The sequence below is a fragment of the Podarcis vaucheri genome, assembly GCF_965113315.1.
Source record: "Podarcis vaucheri genome assembly, chromosome: 7".
Taxonomy (NCBI): Eukaryota; Metazoa; Chordata; class Lepidosauria; order Squamata; family Lacertidae; genus Podarcis; species Podarcis vaucheri.
Genome location: NC_138765.1, coordinates 11264046 through 11284768, shown reverse-complemented (window position 1 = coordinate 11284768; position 20723 = coordinate 11264046). Strand labels below are relative to the sequence as shown.

Sequence of the window (20723 nt, the reverse complement as noted above, 5' to 3'; positions counted from 1 at the left end):
AGCACATGCTGCCACCGTTATGTTAAAAAAAGATTGTGGAGTACTTTAGTCCATGTGTGGTGGTTGTGCCCAGATATTACATCATTGTGGGGGGTGGGATGTCAGTTTTTCAAGAGATTTGTAAAATCGCTTCCCAGGCTTTAATCCTTACTCCACTATTCATCTTCTCACTTAATCTGTGATGAACAACCAAGAAATGTATTACACAAATAGCCTGTGGCTTTCCTTCTTGTTGTAGCATGCCTTTGCGATTGCCAAAAATTGGAAATAGTCTTCAACTTACCTTTTTCAAGAGGTCTGGAACACAACACTTAAAGGAAAAGTTAATGCATAAACTTGAGAATCCTGAGGAAAGGGTCTGGATTGGAAAAAATTCAAGATACACAGTGCATCTTCATTACCTTTGCCTCTTAAGAACAAAATAGCCATAGCCCACCAAGACATACTTAGGGCTAAGTAGTCTGGATTAAGACCATTTTATTGAACTTTACATGCATCGCTGAGCCTGATTATATTATAATATGATTTTATATAATAACAAGTAACAACATTTTCTCCATTTATATTATTATATACAAATGCAATAAGATTATTTTCAGAAAACATTAAGACATAAACACAGCCCTAAACCAGCATCTTTAGGGACAGCTCCTTTATTACATGGTTTGGGGGAGGGAAGATCTCACCAACAGCCTCTGCTCCCCACCCCAAATTGCTGAGAACACTCAATCCAGTCGCTTCCCTTTTTTTTGACCCTTTCTGTTTCAAAGAGTTTGGCCAAGGTTCCACCCTCCATTGCTTATGAGAAGCTTCAGAGATCTGGGGAAAGCACTGGGGGTATGTCAGCCCCACCTCTTAAGAGTCTGTGATGCGTTTTTTGATTGCCTCCATAAGTGGGGTGACGTAGCGCTGCATGGTCTGGCTGAATGTCTCTATGCCCAGCTTGATCTTCTCCTGGGCCTGGTTGGCATAAGGCTCTAGGGACCTCTGGTATTCGTGCAACTGGCGGTGAAGCTTCCGCGCGTAAGGGATCAGCTCAGGCCCCTTTTCTTCCACTTGCTGCTTCAGCTTCTCCTCCAGCTCCTGCACCTTGGGGACGACCATATTTCTCAGGACCTGCGTGTGCGGTCTCAACTTCTCCGCGACGGGGCTGGCGTAGAAAGTCACTAGGGATTCCAGCCCCTCGTAGAGCTCTTCTGTGGCAGACCGTAATACGGCTAGGTTACAACTGGCGCCCACCAGAGCATGCCCAGACAACTGAACGGCCGCATGGTAGGCCTGTGTGATTTCGGGGGGCAGCTCAGCCTGCAGGTCCTGGACGTACTTGCGCAGTTTTGCAACATCATCACGAAACAAGATTCTGTGGGGGTTCAGAAGGCATAGAGCGTTGTGAGTGGGATACAGAGCCAGTGCGGTAGAGTGTTTATAACAGGGGTCAGCAAACTTACCGCGCCTCGGGCCTGTGTCTCCAGCACTGATCGCGTGGCAGGCCGGAGGAGCGCGTGCCCATATGCGCGCACACATGCTATTTCCGGCGCACCTCCGGGTCGAAGGAGCACCAGAAATAGCTTGTGCGCATGTGCACGGGCCTCCTCCAACCTGGATGTGCATTGGGAATAATGCTTGCACATGCGCAAATAACGCGCATGCTCACAAGCTATTTCCGGTGCTCCTCCAACCCAGAAGGGGGCAGCCACGCAGCGCCAATAAGAGTGGGCGGCGGCAGCGGGGGTCGCCATGGGCCAAATAAACGAGTCCCTTGGGCCTTATCTGTCCCGTTTGGGGACCCCGGTTTAGAATACTGGATTAGGATCGGGGAGGGGGGAGTGTTGGACAAATCTGTCCCAGGGACCTTTCCCAGATGGATTCAAATTTCTCTTTGAAAGAAGGAGTCTACACCACAATCAGGCATAAGCTGGTTGACACAGTACTGTGGGCAACAACCCCCCCCCCCCGCCCCCAGCTCATGCTGTAAAAAGGGGATTGCGCATTCCAGTTCTCATCACAGACAATTTATACCCTAAAACCCTTCGAATATCCGTATTGGTTAAGAAATAGTAGTTTACAGGTTTCCCTAAACACCCATTTCATGCCTACTCCCTAATATTACCCTAATATGTCCCCCCTACTTTACATACATCCCACGCCCATCTAAATTAGCAGTTTTGTCAATAGGGGTGTGTTTTCAAGTCATCCAGCCCTCATAAATCAGGAGGCAGGTATGTCCAAAGTCCGTTTTGGGGGCCTAATCCGGCCTGCCAGTTGGTTCAATCTGGCCCATGTGGCAGTTCATTTCCTGAGGTAAAACCCTAAAAAAAGGTCAACAACTTTGGTCGGCCCTCATACATGTTCTCTTCATCAAATCTGGCCCCCTTTGAAAAATGTTTAGGCACCCCTGGCGTAGGCTATCTGCTTCTAATACATTCCTTACTTAATTGTACCTTCTAGCAGAAAGAATCCTCTTAGGATTCTAGCATGTCAAACATTTGCTTTGTCTCATTTGTAGTGTCTCCAGCAATGTAAAATGTGCAGATCAAACAGTTCTTCAAAGGGCCCCTTCCTTTGGGCTGTTTTTGAACCTCTTTGTTCACAGAATCGGACTTAAGACAGGCATGGTCATCCTCACCATTCCTTCTCTAAGAATAAAACTCATTTTCATTCATTTATTCCACAAGGAGTCAGACCCCCAATCAGCCCTGAAGCTCACTGGGTGAGCTTGGGCCAGACAAGGACCCAATCCACCTTGCAAGATTGTTGTGGGATTAAAGTTACACACATGAAGTTGCACTTCAGAGGAAAGGTGGCATAATAAACAAACAAACAAACCAAGGAGGCAAACTTCCCTCACTGGGCGAGATATTCCAGAATTGGGGAGCCAGCCTTCATGTTACACTTTTACGCACATTTCATAAATTCCTAGAATGAAAAAATTAACAAAGTAGAAGAGGAAGTAAGAGCGGGGTGGGGGGTGGGGTAACCTTTTAGGCCCCAAAGGCTATATACTTCATTCTGGGCAATTTTTCTGGGGCCACCTTTCAGTGGTGGCCAGGCCTAGAGGCAAAAGTTTGTGCCAACTACAAATGTAAATTTTCCCTTTTGTGCAGTAGGCTACCATTTCTACACACACTCAGACTTTGCGGTCTATATCCCAGCAATGCAAGCAAGAGGCATTAGCAGAATCAGGGAAACTTATTCCAGCCATGCAAAAGCTCTCCAACCAGGAGGAAGCAACGCAAAGTTGGTGAAGTGTATGGCCTGTGGGGAAAGGGTGTAACTGGGGCAGACATGTGACCTAGAGAGTGCGCCCCAAGGGCCAGATAGAGAGGTATGGAGGGCCACAGTTAGCCCCAGGCTTCACATCCTTGCAAAGGAAAATCTAGCAAAGAAAAAATCCTGTCAGCCTTCTCAAAGCTGCAGTCCGTGAAGTCCCTAGTTAATGTCCCCAATCCCCTAAATTGGGGGGGAAGGAGGCGGATCTGCTTACCTCAGTTCTTGTCCGAGTCTCGATCTTCTGACAAAGTTCAATTTATCCCACGCTTTCTCACTGACCTTTCCCAATAATTTAGTGACGTCGTGCTTTAACTGTTCCAACTTGGAGACCCGTTTATCCGTTTGGGCAAAAGTCGGATGGCCTGGGGAAAGAAACAGAACATCTGCATCATGTCTTGTTGCGCAGGAAGTAAGGTGGGGCAGCCTTGGTTCTGGTAAACTATGGCGCGGCCTGGGCTATCCGAGATATCGGCCGTTTGGCTGATCGCGGCCCTCGTGGCCCAAGGAAGTAGCTGCCCGGGCCCCTCTGTCCTGCCGCGGTCGCCAAAATGTGGCAAGGCAAATCTGCTGCCACAACTTGCACCATTAACTGCTAGTGAATTGGGTTGAAGAAAGAATCCCAAAAATTTGCTTACTGCAGTAAAGAGTTCCAGGAGGATCGCTCTACAAAGGCTGAACCCCACCCAAACGCCCTGGGGGGGTACTTTATAGGTTTCTTACACAAAGCATTACAATTTCCTGCAATCATATGCATTCTCATTGCCTGATTCAAAGAAGCATACAAGCTGTTAACCAGAACTCATATGGTGATATTATTTTAACACGGTACTATTTCAAATCAAATTCCTAGTCCCATTGCGGGGGGTGGGGGGTGGGAATGGCTGGGTAACTTGACTTTTGGCATAAGGTAAAGGGACCCCTGACCATTAGGTCCAGCCGTGACCGACTCTGGGGTTGCGGCGCTCATCTCGCATTACTGGCCGAGGGAGCCGGTGTACAGCTTCTGGGTCATGTGGCCAGCATGACTAAGCCGCTTCTGGCGAACCAGAGCAGTGCACGGAAACGCCGTTTACCTTCCTGCCGGAGCGGTACCTATTTATCTACTTGCACTGGTGTGCTTTCGAACTGCTAGGTTGGCAGGAGCAGGGACCGAGCAACGAAAGCTCACCCGTCGCGGGGATTCGAACCGCCGACCTTCTGATCGGCAAGTCCTAGACTCTGTGGTTTAACCCACAGCGCCACCCGCGTCCCTTGACTTTTGGCATAGGTCACATCAAAAAAAGGTTCCTGTGCTTTTTCTGAAGATTTTGCCTGTGGTTCCTGCTGTGTGCTGCAGAATTCATACAGGAATCCAGGCCTGTGGGGATCTGCTCCTCTTAAGAGAAATTTAAGCTCAAAGGGTACTTTAGGTTACAAAGATAACTACTACCAAAGACGTCATGATTATTTCCCCACCAGCCATCCCCACACGGTTGTGCTGCCAGTGCATCAAAGGAAGAGATTAGGTCTACACAGGCCCAGGCTATTGACCCTAAAAAAAACACAACATGATTTGGACTCTGCCTCAGCAAACCCAAATCTAGGATTTTTGGAGCCTGGAGCAGCAAGAAGGAATTGGACAATCCTGGCTTGATCATGAGGTGAGTTGGAGACCTAGCCTCAGGTCGTGAGTTTGGGGCCCAGTTTATACTGTGGGTTAAACCACTGTGTCGCTTAGGCTTGCCGATCGAAAGGTCGGAGGTTCAAATCCCTGCAACGGGGTGAGCTCCCGTTGTTTGGTCCCAGCTGCTGCCAATGTAGCAGTCCGAAAGCACACCAGTGCAAGTAGATAAATAGGTACCGCTCTGGTGGGAAGGTAAATGGCGTTTCCATGCACTGCTCTGGTTTCGCCAGAAGCGGCTTAGTCATGCTGGCCACATGACCCGGAAGCTGTACGCCGGCTCCCTCGGCCAGTAAAGCGAGATGAGCACCACAACTCCAGAGTCGTTCATGACTGGACTTAATTGTCAGGGGTCCCTTTACCCTTTACCTAATTTGAGAAAACATAATTAAAATATTGTGCCTGCCTCTCCTCAGCCCCCTCCCCCTGGGCTAATATGTTGTGGGGGTTGTTGTTGTTAACCCCACCTTCTTTCCAGTGCCAGGGCCCTGATCCAGTTCACCAAACCCCCTTCTCAGCTACTTTTTAGCCTTCTATAAAAAGTCAGGACTTATGGATCTCCTGCATTATTTGTTGCTTGATGCTGAGAAGTGGATCTTTGTATCTCTCTTGGTAATGTTTCAGATTTTGAATGCACACCACATTCCTGTGTTTTTAAACATCTATATATGCAGACTTAGACCAGCAGCTTAATGATTTGTTATGTGGTGCATGAGACAAAGCTGTTGACAACCGTAAAATAGTATTTATTTTAATCAGCTTGTGTGTTCTGCATCTGATGCAATGTTGTGGTGTTACAAAGCTGACATTGTTTCCTCATTTTCTTATACAGTGGTACCTCGGGTTAAGTACTTAATTCGTTCCGGAGGTCCCTACTTAACCTGAAACTGTTCTTAACCTGAAGCACCACTTTAGCTAATGGTGCCTCCTGCTGCCGCCACACCACCGGAGCCCGATTTCTGTTCTTAACCTGAAGCACTGTTTCTAGGTTAGTGGAGTGTGTAACCTGAAGCGTATGTAACCCGAGGTACCACTATATTGGTGCCTCTTCCTCCCTTCCAGGAACTCTGAGTTGCGTAAGTGAGTTACTCTCAAGGCCAAACAACACATTACAAGGGATATGCTTGAAAACAGCATAACCTTATTCTGCACCTCGGCCCAGATCTGATTGGATCTGTATCTCCTGTCTTAAGGTTAAAAGAAGATTTCAGCACATTTCATATGTTCATCTGAACACAGGTACATGAGGGAGTGAGATCATAATGGCTGGCTGGCTTACGCTGTAGCTGTTTGAACCCTTTGCACGTGAAATAGATATCTAATAATGAAAAGTGGAAATAGATCACTGTGGCTTCTACTGGGTATGGTGCTGGCATGAGTCTGGAGATTATGTCTATATTTGCCCATGCTATAAAGGTAAAGGGACCCCTGACTGTAAGGTCCAGTCGCGGATGACTCTGGGGTTTCGCACTCATCTTGCTCTATAGGCCGAGGGAGCTGGTGTTTGTCCACAGACAGCTTCCGGGTCATGTGGCCAGCATGACTAAGCCGCGTCTGGTGAACCAGAGCAGTGCACGGAAATGCCGTTTACCTTCCTGCCGGAGTGGTACCTATTTATCTACTTGCACTTTGACGTGCTTTCGAACTGCTGGGCGGGCAGGAGCTGGGACCAAACAATGGGAGCTCACCCTGTCACGGGGATTCGAACTGCCAACCTTCTGACCGGCAAGCCCTAGGCACTGTGGTTTAGACCACAGCACCAACCACCCATGCTATAGTGGGTAATATCTTGGACTTCAAACCCCTCTCTCAGCTATGAAGTTCATGGAATGGTCTTAGCCACGTCACAGTTTCTCAGCCTAACCTACCTTATTGGAAAGATAAAATGGAATAATCCTATAAAGGTTTATTTGCTATTCTCCTGGTTGCCTTTGAGTAAGGGGATGCAGACTGATAACCCACTCAAGCTTTCTGAAGCTAACTCCATAGTACTGTCTCATTGGTTTTTCAGTATATTGTTTGTTTGTGGCAGGTTTCAGAGTCGGACCATGTTCTTCAGAGAGCCTGTGCAACCCAATAGCCTGAGACTTCTGCCAATATTATTGATCCGAGAAGAGAGAGGTAACCTCTGGACCAATTTGGAATGTGCCCAAAGTCTTTGAAGAACCAGCCAGGCAACTTTGGGCTAAGCAAAATGGTTCCAAAACATGACACAACTCCTTTTAGCTCTTCCAAATCATAATACCTCCATGTTCCAAGTCCGTGAGAAAGCAGGGAGCTCACCCACTCAAAATAAAAGAGACTTAAGAGTTTCCCTCTAGACTGAGGTAACCACCCACTCACCTGTGAAGAGGTACAAGACCAGTGTGATGACAATTAACTTCATAGTGGCTCGGCGGAGGGTCCAGAGTATCCTCTTGCTAGGGTGAAGGCAGGGGCTCACTATCTGAGCAGGGGGTGCTCTGAGGGGAATAAATTATTGCTTCCATCCTCGGCTTCTGTAATTCATTAACACAGGGCGCTGGGTGAGCTTCCTGTTCCATCACCTCGAGTCATTGCCCCCACGTCCAACTGGCACGAAAAGGAAGAGGTAACATTTGAAAGAAGCTTGAACTTCAGTTTGCCAAGGACGGCAGGTGGGTTGCTAAAACAAAACGAAGGAATTTAAAAACCACACGCAAACTTTGGAAGGGTTCTGTGAGAGCAGACCAAAGGCCCGTCTGATCTTGTAACTCATAGGCCCAACTGATGGGAGTTGGAAAGAAGATATATTCATTATAGTTCCTCCTCTATAGGCCCATGTGTGTGGAACAATGAGCAAAGGAATATGGCTGCAAGCCTGTATTCAAAGCATAGAGCTTAGCAGACACTTTGCGCCCCAGCAGAATTTAATTCTCATCATCAGGCAGTTTCGTGAGGCATAGGAATAGGCTAGTCAGCCTTTCTTTATCCTGTGTCAGGTCCCTTCTACCCCTTCTGCATGAATAGACCACACACTGAAGTATGTTTAAAAATGATTTACTTGCAGATTTAAGGTCTCATAGAAATTGTACAGCTGGAAGGGGGTCATCTAGTCCAACCCCCCCGCAATGCAAGATTATCAATCCTGCATTGTCCTATGAGCAACACTAGAAAATGCAGTCAAAAATATTATTGGGTAGAAATACAGCAATGTAGTTTCTGACATGAGTCTGAAGTTGGGAGCTTATAGTGAGGAATGTCCTCCCTCCGTGGCTCACATTGCTAAGAGGAGAATGAGGAAAGGAAGAGAAGGAATACATCACTTCCTCCCTCACTTCCTCCCTACCCGACTGAGCCTACTCCAGCAATTCAAACTCTGTGGTCCTTAACCCCTTCATATACCAACTAGCAAGCATGCAGTTATGTTTTGACTGTAAAACTTTCCACACCAGCTGGGTGCATATTTACTTTATTTATTATTACATTTATATTACACTTTTCCTGCATGGAGCTCAAGGTGGCACAACTGGTTTTCCTGCTTAAACCCATTTTATTCTCACGGCAGTTCAAATCCACGTGACAGGGTGAGCTTCCGTTGCTCGGTCCCTGCTCCTGCCAACCTAGCAGTTTGAAAGCACGTCAAAGTGCAAGTAGATAAATAGGTACCGCTCCGGCGGGAAGGTAAATGGCATTTCCGTGCGCTGCTCTGGTTCGCCAGAAGCGGCTTAGTCATGCTGGCCACATGACCCGGAAGCTGTACGCCGGCCTGCATCGGCCAATAAAGCGAGATGAGTGCCGCAACCCCAGAGTCGTCCACGACTGGACCTAATGGTCAGGGGTCCCTTTACCTTTACCTATAGAGCTAGGAGAGAGAGACTGGGGTGACCCACTGTCTGAATGTCCAGTACTGATTTAAAAGCCATTAGTGGTACTGATCCTTTATGCCCCTGTGAGATAGGCTAGGCTAAGAGGCTGTGTCTGGTTCAAGGCCACCCAGTGAACTGCTGGAGTCTAGTCTGCCAGGTCCTAGTCCAACACACTAACCACTAGGCCACACCATCTCTCATTCAGTGTTGCATCTGGACGATCCACAGACAGCATCTCTGAACCTCCGGGCAGTGTTCACAGACCCCTGCTTTATCCTTGCCTAGATATTGTTTAGAGGGTTTCTTTCTACCCTGCTTTTGGGGAAGTTTTGAGTGACTTTTATGAGTCAAGACCCTGTAATGAAGAAAGTACTGACAGTGTTGTTGTACTGCGTGGCATGGGTGGATACCAAGGGGTATCTATTCACCTTTTTGCATGCCATGCACAATCGTATAAACCTCTGTCATCTCATCTCTTTCTTGCCTTTCCTCTCAACTAAGTAGTCCCAAATGGGACGCGGGTGGCGCTGTAGGTTAAACCACTGTGCCGCTTGGGCTTGCCGATCAAAAGGTCGCGGTTCGAATCCCCGTGACGGGGTGAGCTCCCGTTGCTGAGTCCCTGCTCCTGCCAACCTAGCAGTTCGAAAACACATCAAAGTGCATAAATAGGTACCACTCCGACGGGAAGGTAAACGGCGTTTCCGTGCGCTGCTCCGGTTCGCCAGAAGCGGCTTAGTTATGTTGGCCACATGACCCAGAAAGCTGCCTGCGGACAAATGCAGGCTCCTCGGCCTGTAGAGAGAGATGAGCGCCGCAACCCCAGTGTCGTCCACAACTGGACCTAACGGTCCTTTAAGTAGTCCCAAATTCTGGAAGCTTCCCCCATAGTGGAGTTGCGCCACTCCCTCAATAATTTTGGTTGCCCTTTTCAGAAACTTTGTCAATTTTTCAATACCCTTTGTGAGGTGAAGTAGCCAAAACTGTACACTGTATTCTATGGCTGCCACACCCCTGGGTCAACATATTCATCAGGATTTCCACCACAATTTCAAGGTCTTGTTCCTGGTCAGTCAGTTTAGATCATCTAATGTTAAAATACCCTCTCCATCATCCTGATATTCTTAGGTAACATCTATTCTGGTTCTATGGCCAGAGCTTACTCGGGTCACTCCACATGGAGCAAACTCTCCTTCAAAAGAAAGTCATTTGTTAACATATCACACCGGCATAGGGGATCTACAGACATATAGGAATTTACTACGTATACCACCCTGAGGTCGTTGACACCGTGTCCCAAACCCCTGGGGGTGATAGGAAGAAACCAAGCTATGTTTTGCATCATTGATAGACCCTGCTTTATCTCCATAGGGAGATTGTTTTTTGGGGGGGTGTCTCTCAGTTTCTTGATCTGTTGGAAGATTGTAGTGGCCAGGATCTTTTAGGGAAGAACAAAAAAACATATAAATGGTCTCGGCCCAGTACACCTGAAGGAGCATCTCCACCCCCATCGTTCTGCCTAGACACTGAGGTCCAGCTCTGAGGGCCTTCTGGAGATTCCCTCACTGTGAGAAGTGAGGCCACAGGGAACCAGGCAGACGGCCTTCTTGGTGGTGGCGCCTGCCCTGTGGAACACCCTCCCATCAGATGTCAAGGAAATAAACAACTACCTGACTTTTAGAAGATATCTGAAGGCAGCCCCGTTTAGGGAAGTTTTTAATGTTTGATGTTTTATTCTGTTTTTAATCTGTTGGGAGCTGCCCAGAGTGGCTGGGGAAATTCAGCCGTCTGGGCGAGATCTAAATAATAAATTATTATAATTATTGTAATGTATCACCTGGCATTCAGCCAAAAATTGATTCCAGAGAAGGTTAAAGGTAAAGGTAAAGGGACCCCTGACCATTAGGTCCAGTCGTGGCCAACTCTGGGGTTGCAGCGCTCATCTCGCTTTATTGGCCGAGGGAGCTGGCTTCAGGTTACGTGGCCAGCATGACTAAGCTGCTTCTGTCGAACCAGAGCAGAGAACGGAAACGCCGTTTACCTTCCCGCCGGAGTGGTACCTATTTATCTACTTGCACTTTGACATGCTTTCGAACTGCTAGGTTGGCAGGAGCAGGGACCGAGCAACGGGAGCTCACCCCGTCGCGGGGATTCAAACCACCGACCTTTCGATTGGCAAGTCCTAGGCTCTGTGGTTTAACCCACAGCACCACCCATGTCCTACCAGAGGTTACTGATCAATAAAAACAAGACAGTCCCTGTCCTTGGACACATTTTTTTTTTTAAAAAAATGACATAGCACAGAAATAAAATGGCTTGGGATGAAGGAGGAAATTAGCCAAAGCAGGTACTGGTTTTGGGGTGCAGGTTATTCCAGTGACCAGCTGGACTCTCAACTGTGTACATGCATCCCTTCCTTCATCTGCTACAGCAGGATGCAATTGGTGTTGCCCATTGATAGTTGGGGTGTGTGTGTGTGTGTGTGTGTGTGTGTGTGTGTGTGTGTGTGTAAACCTGCACTGCCTCAAGAGAATGGAGGGGAAGAGGAAAGGTGGACTCTCCCCGCCTCCCTTGCCTGAGTCCCAAGGTCTCTCCAAAGGTGCTGTTTCCAGGAAGCCCTCTATTCACTTGGGCCAATGAAGGCTTCCCCTGAAACTCAAGGAGCAGCTTCAGGGTAGGGAAAGTGAAAGGGACTCCTCCTCATTTCCACCCTGCGGGCCAAGGAAGTGGAGCTCCCCCTACGCAACTGTTATGTTAGAAGACACCTGAAGGCAGCCCTGTTTAGGGACGCTTTTAATGTTTGATGCATTACTGTAGTTTAATATTTTGTTCTAAGCTGCCCAGAGTGGCTGGGGAAGACCAGCCAGGTGGGCGGGGTATAAATAATAAATTGTTAATATATTATGCACACAACATATCCCACGTGTTGTGTTACAGGTATATTGAGAGCGCTTCACTTTTGCTTGTGTGAAGAAGATGTATTTCCAACAGCCAACAGAAGGAGGAGGGTTAAAGAGAAACAGGCCACGCATCGAACAGAGGTTGTTAGGAATGTCTCCTTTATTATCCCGTCTGGAGAAGACTTGCACACCTGTCCTACCTCCCAGCCAAGGTCATGAAGACACAAAAACCAATGTAAGCTTTTCCCTTCTGATCTCTCTTTAAATGCTGGGGGAGATTCCTTCCTCGTATACATGTGAGAGAAATAATCATGGATTTGGGAAAAACACTGGGGCTCTAGCCCACGCCCTAAAGTCCTTTTTGTACTTTTGGTGCAACTGCACAATGGGACCAACGTAGGGCTTCAGTAAGTGCTTGTGGATCGTCTCCACTCCTTTTCTGACCAGCTGCTGGATGTGGTCAAGATAAGGCTGAAGGGTTGCCTGCAATTCTCGCAGCTTCTTAATGTCTGGATCCAGCTGGGTTCTCAGAGCTTGCACTTGCTGCGGCAGCTTCTCATCTATCTCACGGTTGATCTCCTGAGCTCTGGCGACGATGGCACTGCGCACGGTTGCTGCGTACGGACCCACCTTCTCCAGGACGGGGTCCACGTAACCTGCCAGGGCAGATTGCAATGCTTTGCCAAGCTCTTCTAAGTTATGCCTTCTATGTCTCTCCAGGCCAAACAGGGCAGTGATAGCCTTTTCCGCAACCAGGTATGGCAACCCCAAAACCAGATCAATAGTTTTCACGACCTCATCAGGTAACTCTTTCCCCAGGCTTTCCAAGCGCCTGCTGAAATTCATATAGACATACTCAAGAAATTTCCTGTAGGGGAAAAAAAGAACAGAGAATTGGAAAGCTTTAAGAAGGAAAAAGGAGGGTTTGGGATCGTCCAAACACCTGCTTGTCCCACTGCTGTTTAGCCCTGAACTGGCACAGTGGTACCTCGCAAGACGAAAAACGCGCAGGACGAAAGATTTTTCCGTTTTTTGAGTCGTTCCGCAAGACGAATTTCCCTATGGGCTTGCTTCGCAAGACGAAACGCCTTGCGAGTTCTTGCGAGCTTGTTTCCTTTTTCTTAAAGCCACTAAGCCGTTAATAGCCGCTAAGCCGCTAAGCCGTTAATAGCCGCTAAGCCGCTAATAGCCATGCTTCGCAAGACGAAAAAACCGCAAGACGAAGAGACTCACAGAATGGATTAATTTCGTCTTGCGAGGCACCACTGTACAAGTGTCAATAGTTTTTCTGTGGATTGATGTTTGTTCTGATTTAGTGGTAAGCAGTCGGTTTTTCTAGGGAAAGCGACAGTGCCATATCTACATATAAGCTAAACAAGCTACAGCTTAGGGCCCCACTCTCTTGGGAGCCTCCCAAAAATTTAAAGGGAAAATAAACTGGATGTACATTTCCAAAATATAAGATAAAAATAAAATAAAATAAAACCTGCATACAGTGTTTTGTGTTCTGTACGGACCTATTAGTTCTATAAATTACTATATAGCATACAGTGGACGCTTGGGTTGGAGACGCGATCCGTGTGGGATGCACGTTCGCAACCTGCAGCGGCGCATCTGCACACACGTGGGTTGCGATGTGACGCTTCTGCGCATGCATGACCGCTGAAACCCGGAAGTAACCTGTTCCGGTACTTCCGGGTTTCGGCGGTCCATAACCCGAAAAAAAGCAACCTGAAGCGTCTGTAACCTGAGGTATGACTGTATATTCATTACAAAAAACTGCGAAAATTTGATGTTGACAATTTGTTGTGGACATATAAGGGGCTCCATTACCTTCAGTGGCTTAGGGCCTCATCAAACTTAAATCTGGCCCTGGTGGGACAAAGGAAAACCTGCTTGGACCTGCATAGTCACAGTAGTAGTAGGCCTCTATGTAGCAGGGTGTATCACCCAGTGGCGTAGCGTGGGTTGTCAGCACCCGGGGCAAGGCAAGTAATTTGTGCCCCCTAAACCGTGGATTTGTGCCCCTAACCCGTGGATTTGCGCCCCCTAACCCGTGGATTTGCGCCCCCTAACCCTAACCCCCAGATGTTGCGCCCGGTGTGTATGGCCCCCCTGCACCTCCCACGCTACACCACTGGTGTCACCTGTTATACCCTCAGCCCTGCCACACATGCTGCCCACAGTGGGAGGGGAAGGTACAGGGACCCAGGGGCTGGCCAAGCCATGGGGTGAAGTGGTGGCCGTGGGGCTGGCTCAGAATCCAGTAGTTCAGCTCCCATACCTTCCCCAACCCCAGAATGTTATGCCGGCATCACTTTCACCCATCTATTCTCTAGAAATAACATCTCCTCTTTTCTACATGGGAAGAGAGCAGCGCAGAGCGGAAACGAGTCTAATTTGCTTACGAAATCTCCCGGCCCTCCTCTCTTCTGTCAACGATGAAGGCTTTCCCAATCAATGTTTCGATGAAGTTCCTGGCATCTTCTCTTCCCTGTTGGATTAGCTTCTCCAGCTTGGAATCCGGCTCATCTCGGAGAACAGAAGCCCAAGTCCCTAGAAGTCCCCAAAAATAATAATTCTGCATTGCACCGTCCACTGCAGGAAGCGCAAAGCCTGTTTGGTACACCAAACTGCAACTCAAAGCTTCACATATAGAATCCTTTCTTTCATGTTTGAGGGTCTAAATCAGAAGGTCTTTGTTAGGGCTGGTGCCTCATTCCCCCCTCAAGAAAGGTAGAAACAAAATAGTTTATGTCAATATTTCCCAACCCTTTTCTGGCCATGGCCTTTTCCGACCTTGTTTTCTTCCTGTGGCATCGCTCCCCCCCCCATGGATGTAGCCCAGGGGGGCAGCTGCCCCCCCAATAAGTAAAAATCAATGCAAATCTGATGCTCCACCCCCCCCAAATCCTGGCTATGCCCATGCCCCCTCTTGGCTACTGGTGAAAAAGTAGCTATTTAAATGTTTTGATTGGCGTTGCCCATCAATGCTTAGCAGCCGGACTGAGAAGACAACCGCACAGCTCACCGGACTGCAGACAGCTCCAGCAGTTTCTATTGTCATCTTTGTCAAAGGGAACCCTTAGGCAGGGGCAGGTTAGCAGAGGGAAGGGAAGTCATAATAAGTGCTTTAAGCCTTGGCTGATCAGACTAAAGACCCATTTTGCCCAGTCCGTTCTTTGTCTCCCAGCCACTGAACGTGGAGCTTCAGTTTAGCTAATATTATCATTATTATAATACTAATACTAATACTAATGCTACTAATAATATATTATTTATACCCCGCCCATCTGGCTGAGTTTCCCCAGCCACTCTGGGCGGCTTCCAATCGAGTGTTAAAAACAATACAGCATTAAATATTAAAAACTTCCCTAAACAGGGCTGCCTTCAGATGTCTTTTAAAGATAGGATAGCTGCTTATTTCCTTCACATCTGAAGGGAGGGCATTCCACGGGGCGGGCGCCATTACCGAGAAGGCTCTCTCCCTGGTTCCCTGTAACCTCACTTCTCGCAATGAGGGTACCGCCAGAAGGCCCTTGGCGTTGGATCTCAGTGTCCAACAGATATCTATCTTGCTAAATTTACACCCCAAAAGGTGGAACGCAAGGCAGCTGCTAGCCTGATGTTGACCTTCCACTCACCCGTCAGGATGGCCAAGGCCAGTGTGAGGACGAAGAACTTCATGGTGCTTTGGCGGAGGGTCCTGAGAACCTGCTGGGATGAAGGTAGGGGCTGTCTCTGAGTCCGGGGAGCCACGGGGGAGGCTACTTATTCCTCCCGACCTCCTCCTCCTCCTCCCTCGCCTCCTGGGTCACTCATTAACATTGTGGGGCTATTGGAGGGCAGGTTCCTTTGAGGGGGAACCTTCGCTTGTTATCTCCCATGGTCATTGCTACAGAGAGGACTAACCTTAAAAAATATCTGATTTAACCAAAGAAGGCAACACAGGCTATCCAAACAGATTAACCAAGCATCTCAAAACGTTTCAAATGTGTATCCAACAAAGGGGAATGCTGGACAGCTCATAGCCTGATGTTGACCTTCCATGTGCTTGTCAGGCCAGTGTGAGAAGAAGGAACCATATGGTGACTGACCGAACCCAAAGGGTGCTCATCAATGGTTCCTCTTCATCCTGGAGAAGAGTGACTAGTGGGGTGCCACAGGGTTCTGTCTTGGGCCCGGTCTTATTCAACATCTTTATCAATGACTTGGATGATGGACTCAAGGGCATCCTGATCAAATTTGCAGATGACACCAAACTGGGAGGGGTGGCTAACACCCCAGAGGACAGGATCACACTTCAAAACGACCTTGACAGATTAGAGAACTGGGCAAAAACAAACAAGATGAATTTTAACAGGGTGAAATGTAAAGTATTGCACTTGGGCAAAAAAAATGAGAGGCACAAATACAAGATGGGTGACACCTGGCTTGAGAGCAGTACATATGAAAAGGATCTAGGAGTCTTGGTTGACCACAAACTTGACATGAGCCAACAGTGTGACGCGGCAGCTAAAAAAGCCAATGCAATTCTGGGCTGCATCAATAGGAGTATAGCATCTAGATCAAGGGAAGTAATAGTGCCACTGTATTCTGCTCTGGTCAGACCACACCTGGAGTACTGTGTCCAGTTCTGGGCACCACAATTCAAGAAGGACACTGACAAACTGGAACGTGTCCAGAGGAGGGCAACCAAAATGGTCAAAGGCCTGGAAACGATGCCCTATGAGGAACGGCTAAGGGAGCTGGGCATGTTTAGCCTGGAGAAGAGGAGGTTAAGGGGTGATATGATAGCCATGTTCAAATATATAAAAGGATGTCACATAGAGGAGGGAGAAAGGTTGTTTTCTGCTGCTCCAGCAAAGCGGACACGGAACAATGGATCCAAACTACAAGAAAGAAGATTCCACCTAAACATTAGGAAGAACTTCCTGACAGTAAGAGCTGTTTGACAGTGGAATTTGCTGCCAAGGAGTGTGGTGGAGTCTCCTACTTTGGAGGTCTTTAAGCAGAGGCTTGACAACCATATGTCAGGAGTGCTCTGATGATGTTTCCTGCTTGGCAGGGGGTTGGACTCGATGGCCCTTGTGGTCTCTTCCAACTCTATGATTGGTGGTTCAGAAGGCAGGGGCTGTCTCTGAGCCAGGGAAGAATGGATCTGTTCCATCCACGTCCACCCCTTATTCCATTGTCATTTATTAAGACAGAAGGGCACTGGGGATCAAATGCCCCTCAGTGTGGCACAGCTTCTCTTGCCATCTCCTGTGGTCCTTGCCCCAGTGTCTAAATCCACTGGCACAAAGCAGAGGGGGCAGTGATTGGTGGTAACTAAATTCCATCGAAGCAGGAGTGTTACAATGCAGACACAAATACCCCGAGTCCTCGTGGAAGGCAGTGTTCATAGATACCTATTTGGGACAGCCTTTATCTGCCAGGTCTCTTCGGAGAAAAGAGCCCTGAAGGTGGACGCTTTATGACGGCAAAGTTTCAGCTTCAACTCTGGTGGCTATCTATGCACTTGCTTTTTAATCCTGATGTTCTGAGACTTGCTTCTCCCCGGCTGTTCTTTTAGATAGCCAAACAATCAGGGTGAGGCCAGGCTGTTTTGACCCCCTATAGAAGAAATTGATTTTTGACACTCCCCCCCCCCCCAATGCCATAGAAACTTATAAATGCCTTTCCTCCAAGGACCTCAGGGTGGCATGACTGGACCATTTTATAGTCACAACAACCGTGCGAGGGAGGCTAAGCTAGGAGACTGTGACCATATGTTTTTTTAATGTCCTTTCCAGAACCTTTTCCAACACTTCAAAATCATTTTTAAGGTGAGGCAACCAGAACTGTACACAGTACCGTGGTACCTTGGGTTAAGTACTTAATTCGTTCCGGAGGTCCATTCTTAACCTGAAACTGTTCTTAACCTGAAGCACCACTTCAGCTAATGGGGCCTCCTGCTGCCGTTGCGCCGCCAGAGCACGATTTTGGTTCTCATCCTGAAGCAAAGTTCTTAACCTGAGGTAATATTTCTGGGTTAGCGGAGCCTGTAACCTGAAGCGTATGTAACCCGAGGTACCACTGTGTTCCAAATATGGTCACACCATAGATTTGTATAATGTTATTATGGTATCTTAAGTTTTGAATTCCTTTCCTAATGATCCCTAGCCCCGAATTGGTCTTTTTCAAGGTTGCCACACCCTGGGTCAATATCTTCATCAAGCTTTGCACTATGACTTCAAGGTCTCGTTCCTGGTCAGTCACCGTCAGTTCAGATAATCTAATGTTAAAATACCCCCTCTATCATCCTGATATTCTTAGGTTCTATAGCCTGAGCTCATTCTGATTGGAGCAAACAATCCCTGAAGAGGATGTCATTTGTTAACATAGGGCACTGGCATAGGGTGTCTATAGACTTGTTTACAAAGCTATTGTACTACCAACCTTACTGTATGCTTTTGCAACATGGACCACTTATAAAGGCCATCTCCAACTCCTTGAAAGATTCCATCAACGGTGTCTCCAAAAAATTTTACGCATCACTTGGGAAGACAGGCAAACTAATACAAGTGTACTGGGAGAAGCAAAGATCCCCAGTGATTCTTCAAAATCAATTTCATTGGACCTGTCATGTTGTACAGATGCCTGATTATTGTCTTCCAAAACAACTACTCTATTCTGAACTTAAAAATGGAAAGCATAATGCCGGTGGTCAACAAAAGAGGTTTAAAGATTGTCTCAAGGCAAATATTTAAAAATGTAGTATAAACACTGACAACTGGGAAACACTGGCCTGCGAGCGCTCCAGTTGGGGAACAGCCTTTACCTAAGGTATCATGGGCTTTGAAGATGCTCAAACTCAGGACGAAAGGGAGAAACATGCTAGGAGGAAGGCACGCTTGGCAAACCCACACTGTGATCAACTCCCGCCCAGAAACCTATGTCCCCACTGTGGAAGGACATGTGGATCCCGAATTGGCCTCCACAGTCACTTACAGACTCATTGTTAAAACCGTGTTTATGGAAGACAACCTTATTCGGCTATGAGTGACCGCCAAAGAAGAAGTATCTATTGACACATGGGAATTCATAGACCCAGCTCTATCTCCATGGCAAGACTGTTTGGGGTGGGGTGGGGGAGTGTCTCAGTTCCCTGATACGTTGGTAGTTTGTAGTGGTCAGGATCTTTTAGGGAAGAAAGCACCAAAGAACGTATAATGTATCTCCTGGTATTCCAGAGAAGGTTAGCAACCAGTAAACATGAAACAAGGTGCTGTTTCCAGGAGACCCTCCAGTCACTTGTGCCAATGAAGGCTTCCTTTGAAACACAAAGAGTAGCTTCATGGTAGGGAGAGTCAAAGCGACCCCTCCTCATTTCTACTGCATAGGCCAAGAAGGCTGAGCTCCCCCTACCCAACTGTTATAGGTACAACATAATCCACATATTGGATTACGGGTGTATTGGAGCCCTTCACTTTGGCTTCTGAGAAGAAGATGGGTTTGCAACAGCAAGAAGACAGTTGAGGGGAAACAGGCACCCCATCTATCAGTCCCTGTCCTTGGACACAAATTCCTTTTTTAAAAAAGACATAGCACAGAAATAAAATGGCTTAGGGTGAAGGAGGAAATAAGCCAAAGGAGGTATTGGTTTTGGGGTGCAAGTACTTCCAATGACCAGCTGGATAGAAACTGTTCTGGGAAAGGAGGAGCTGAAAGCGACTGGACTCTCAACTGTGCACATGGAGTGGCACTGCTGCTGGAATGTAATGGCGCCTGGCGCGCTTCACCCTGTGCCGATTTAAGCCTTAAGCTTTCTTCCTGGCTTTTAGCAGAGTATTGCAGCAGCAGAAAACGTGCCTTGTGTGTGGGTGATAAATTCTCCTCACACCTGCATCCCTTCCTTCATCTGCTACAGCAGGATGCAATTGGTGTTGCCCATTGATAGCTGGCAGGAGCTGGGACCGAGCAACGGGAGCTCACCCCGTCGCAGGGATTTGAACCATCAACCTTCTGATCGGCAAGTCCTAGGCTCTGTGGTTTAACCCACAGCGCCACCCGCGTCTCCTGCCAACCTAGCAGTTCGAAAGCACAAAGTGCAAGTAGATAAATAGGTACCGCTCCGGCGGGAAGGTAAACAGTGTTTCCATGCGCTGCTCTGGTTCACCAGAAGTGGCTTAGTCATGCTGGCCACATGACCCAGAAGCTGTCTGCGGACAAACGCCGGCTCCCTCGGCCAGTAAAGTGAGATGAGCGCCAAAACCCCAGAGTCGGTCACGACTGGACCTAATGGTCAGGGGTCCCTTTACCTTTACCTATTGATAGTTGGTGTGTGGGGTGTGTGTGTGTGTAAACCTGCACTGCCTCAAGAGAATGGAGGGGAAGAGGAAAGGTGGACTCTCCCCGCCTCCCTTGCCTGAGTCCCAAGGTCTCTCCAAAGGTGCTGTTTCCAGGAAGCCCTCTATTCACTTGGGCCAATGAAGGCTTCCCCTGAAACTCAAGGGGCAGCTTCAGGGTAGGGAAAGTGAAAGGGACTCCTCCTCATTTCCACCCTGCGGGCCAATGAAGTTGAGCTCCCCCTACGCAACTGTTATGTTAGAAGACATCTGAAGGCAGCCCTGTTTAGGGACGCTTTTAATGTTTGATGCATTACTGTAGTTTAATATTTTGTTGGAAGCTGCCCAGAGTGGCTGGGGAAGACCAGCCAAGTGGGCAGGGTATAAATAATAAATTGTTAATATATTATGCACACAACATATCCCACGTGTTGTGTTACAGGTGTATTGAGAGCGCTTCACTTTTGCTTGTGTGAAGAAGATATATTTTCAATGGTCAACAGAAGGAGGAGGGTTAAAGAGAAACAGGCCACGCATCGAACAGAGGTTGTTAGGAATGTCTCCTTTATTATCCCGTCTGGAGAAGACTTGCACGCCTGCCCTACCTCCCAGCCAAGGTCATGAAGACACAAAAACCAATGTAAGCTTTTTCCTTCTGATCTCTCTTTAGATGCTGCGGGAGATTCCTTCCTCGTACAGTGGTGCCTCGCAAGACGAAATTAATTCGTTCCGCAAGTTT

At 47.8% G+C, this 20723-nt stretch overlaps 2 protein-coding genes across 2 annotated transcripts; both read right to left on the bottom strand.

Moving 5' to 3' along the window:
* Window positions 1-445: 445 nt before the first annotated feature.
* LOC309536944 (uncharacterized protein) lies at window positions 446-7427 on the bottom strand. Its single transcript, XM_082231358.1, has 3 exons — window positions 7274-7427; window positions 3485-3632; window positions 446-1360 (listed from the first exon to the last, which is right to left on the bottom strand). The coding sequence occupies exons 1-3, from the start codon at window positions 7314-7316 to the stop codon at window positions 856-858; spliced, it is 696 nt and encodes a 231-aa protein (XP_082087484.1). The 5' UTR covers window positions 7317-7427; the 3' UTR covers window positions 446-855.
* Window positions 7428-11796: 4369 nt separating this feature from the next.
* LOC309536935 (uncharacterized protein) lies at window positions 11797-15450 on the bottom strand. The gene is made up of 3 exons (XM_082231346.1): window positions 15299-15450; window positions 14063-14210; window positions 11797-12522 (listed from the first exon to the last, which is right to left on the bottom strand). Exons 1-3 carry the CDS (start codon window positions 15339-15341, stop codon window positions 11964-11966), a joined length of 750 nt encoding a protein of 249 aa, XP_082087472.1. The 5' UTR covers window positions 15342-15450; the 3' UTR covers window positions 11797-11963.
* Window positions 15451-20723: the final 5273 nt, after the last annotated feature.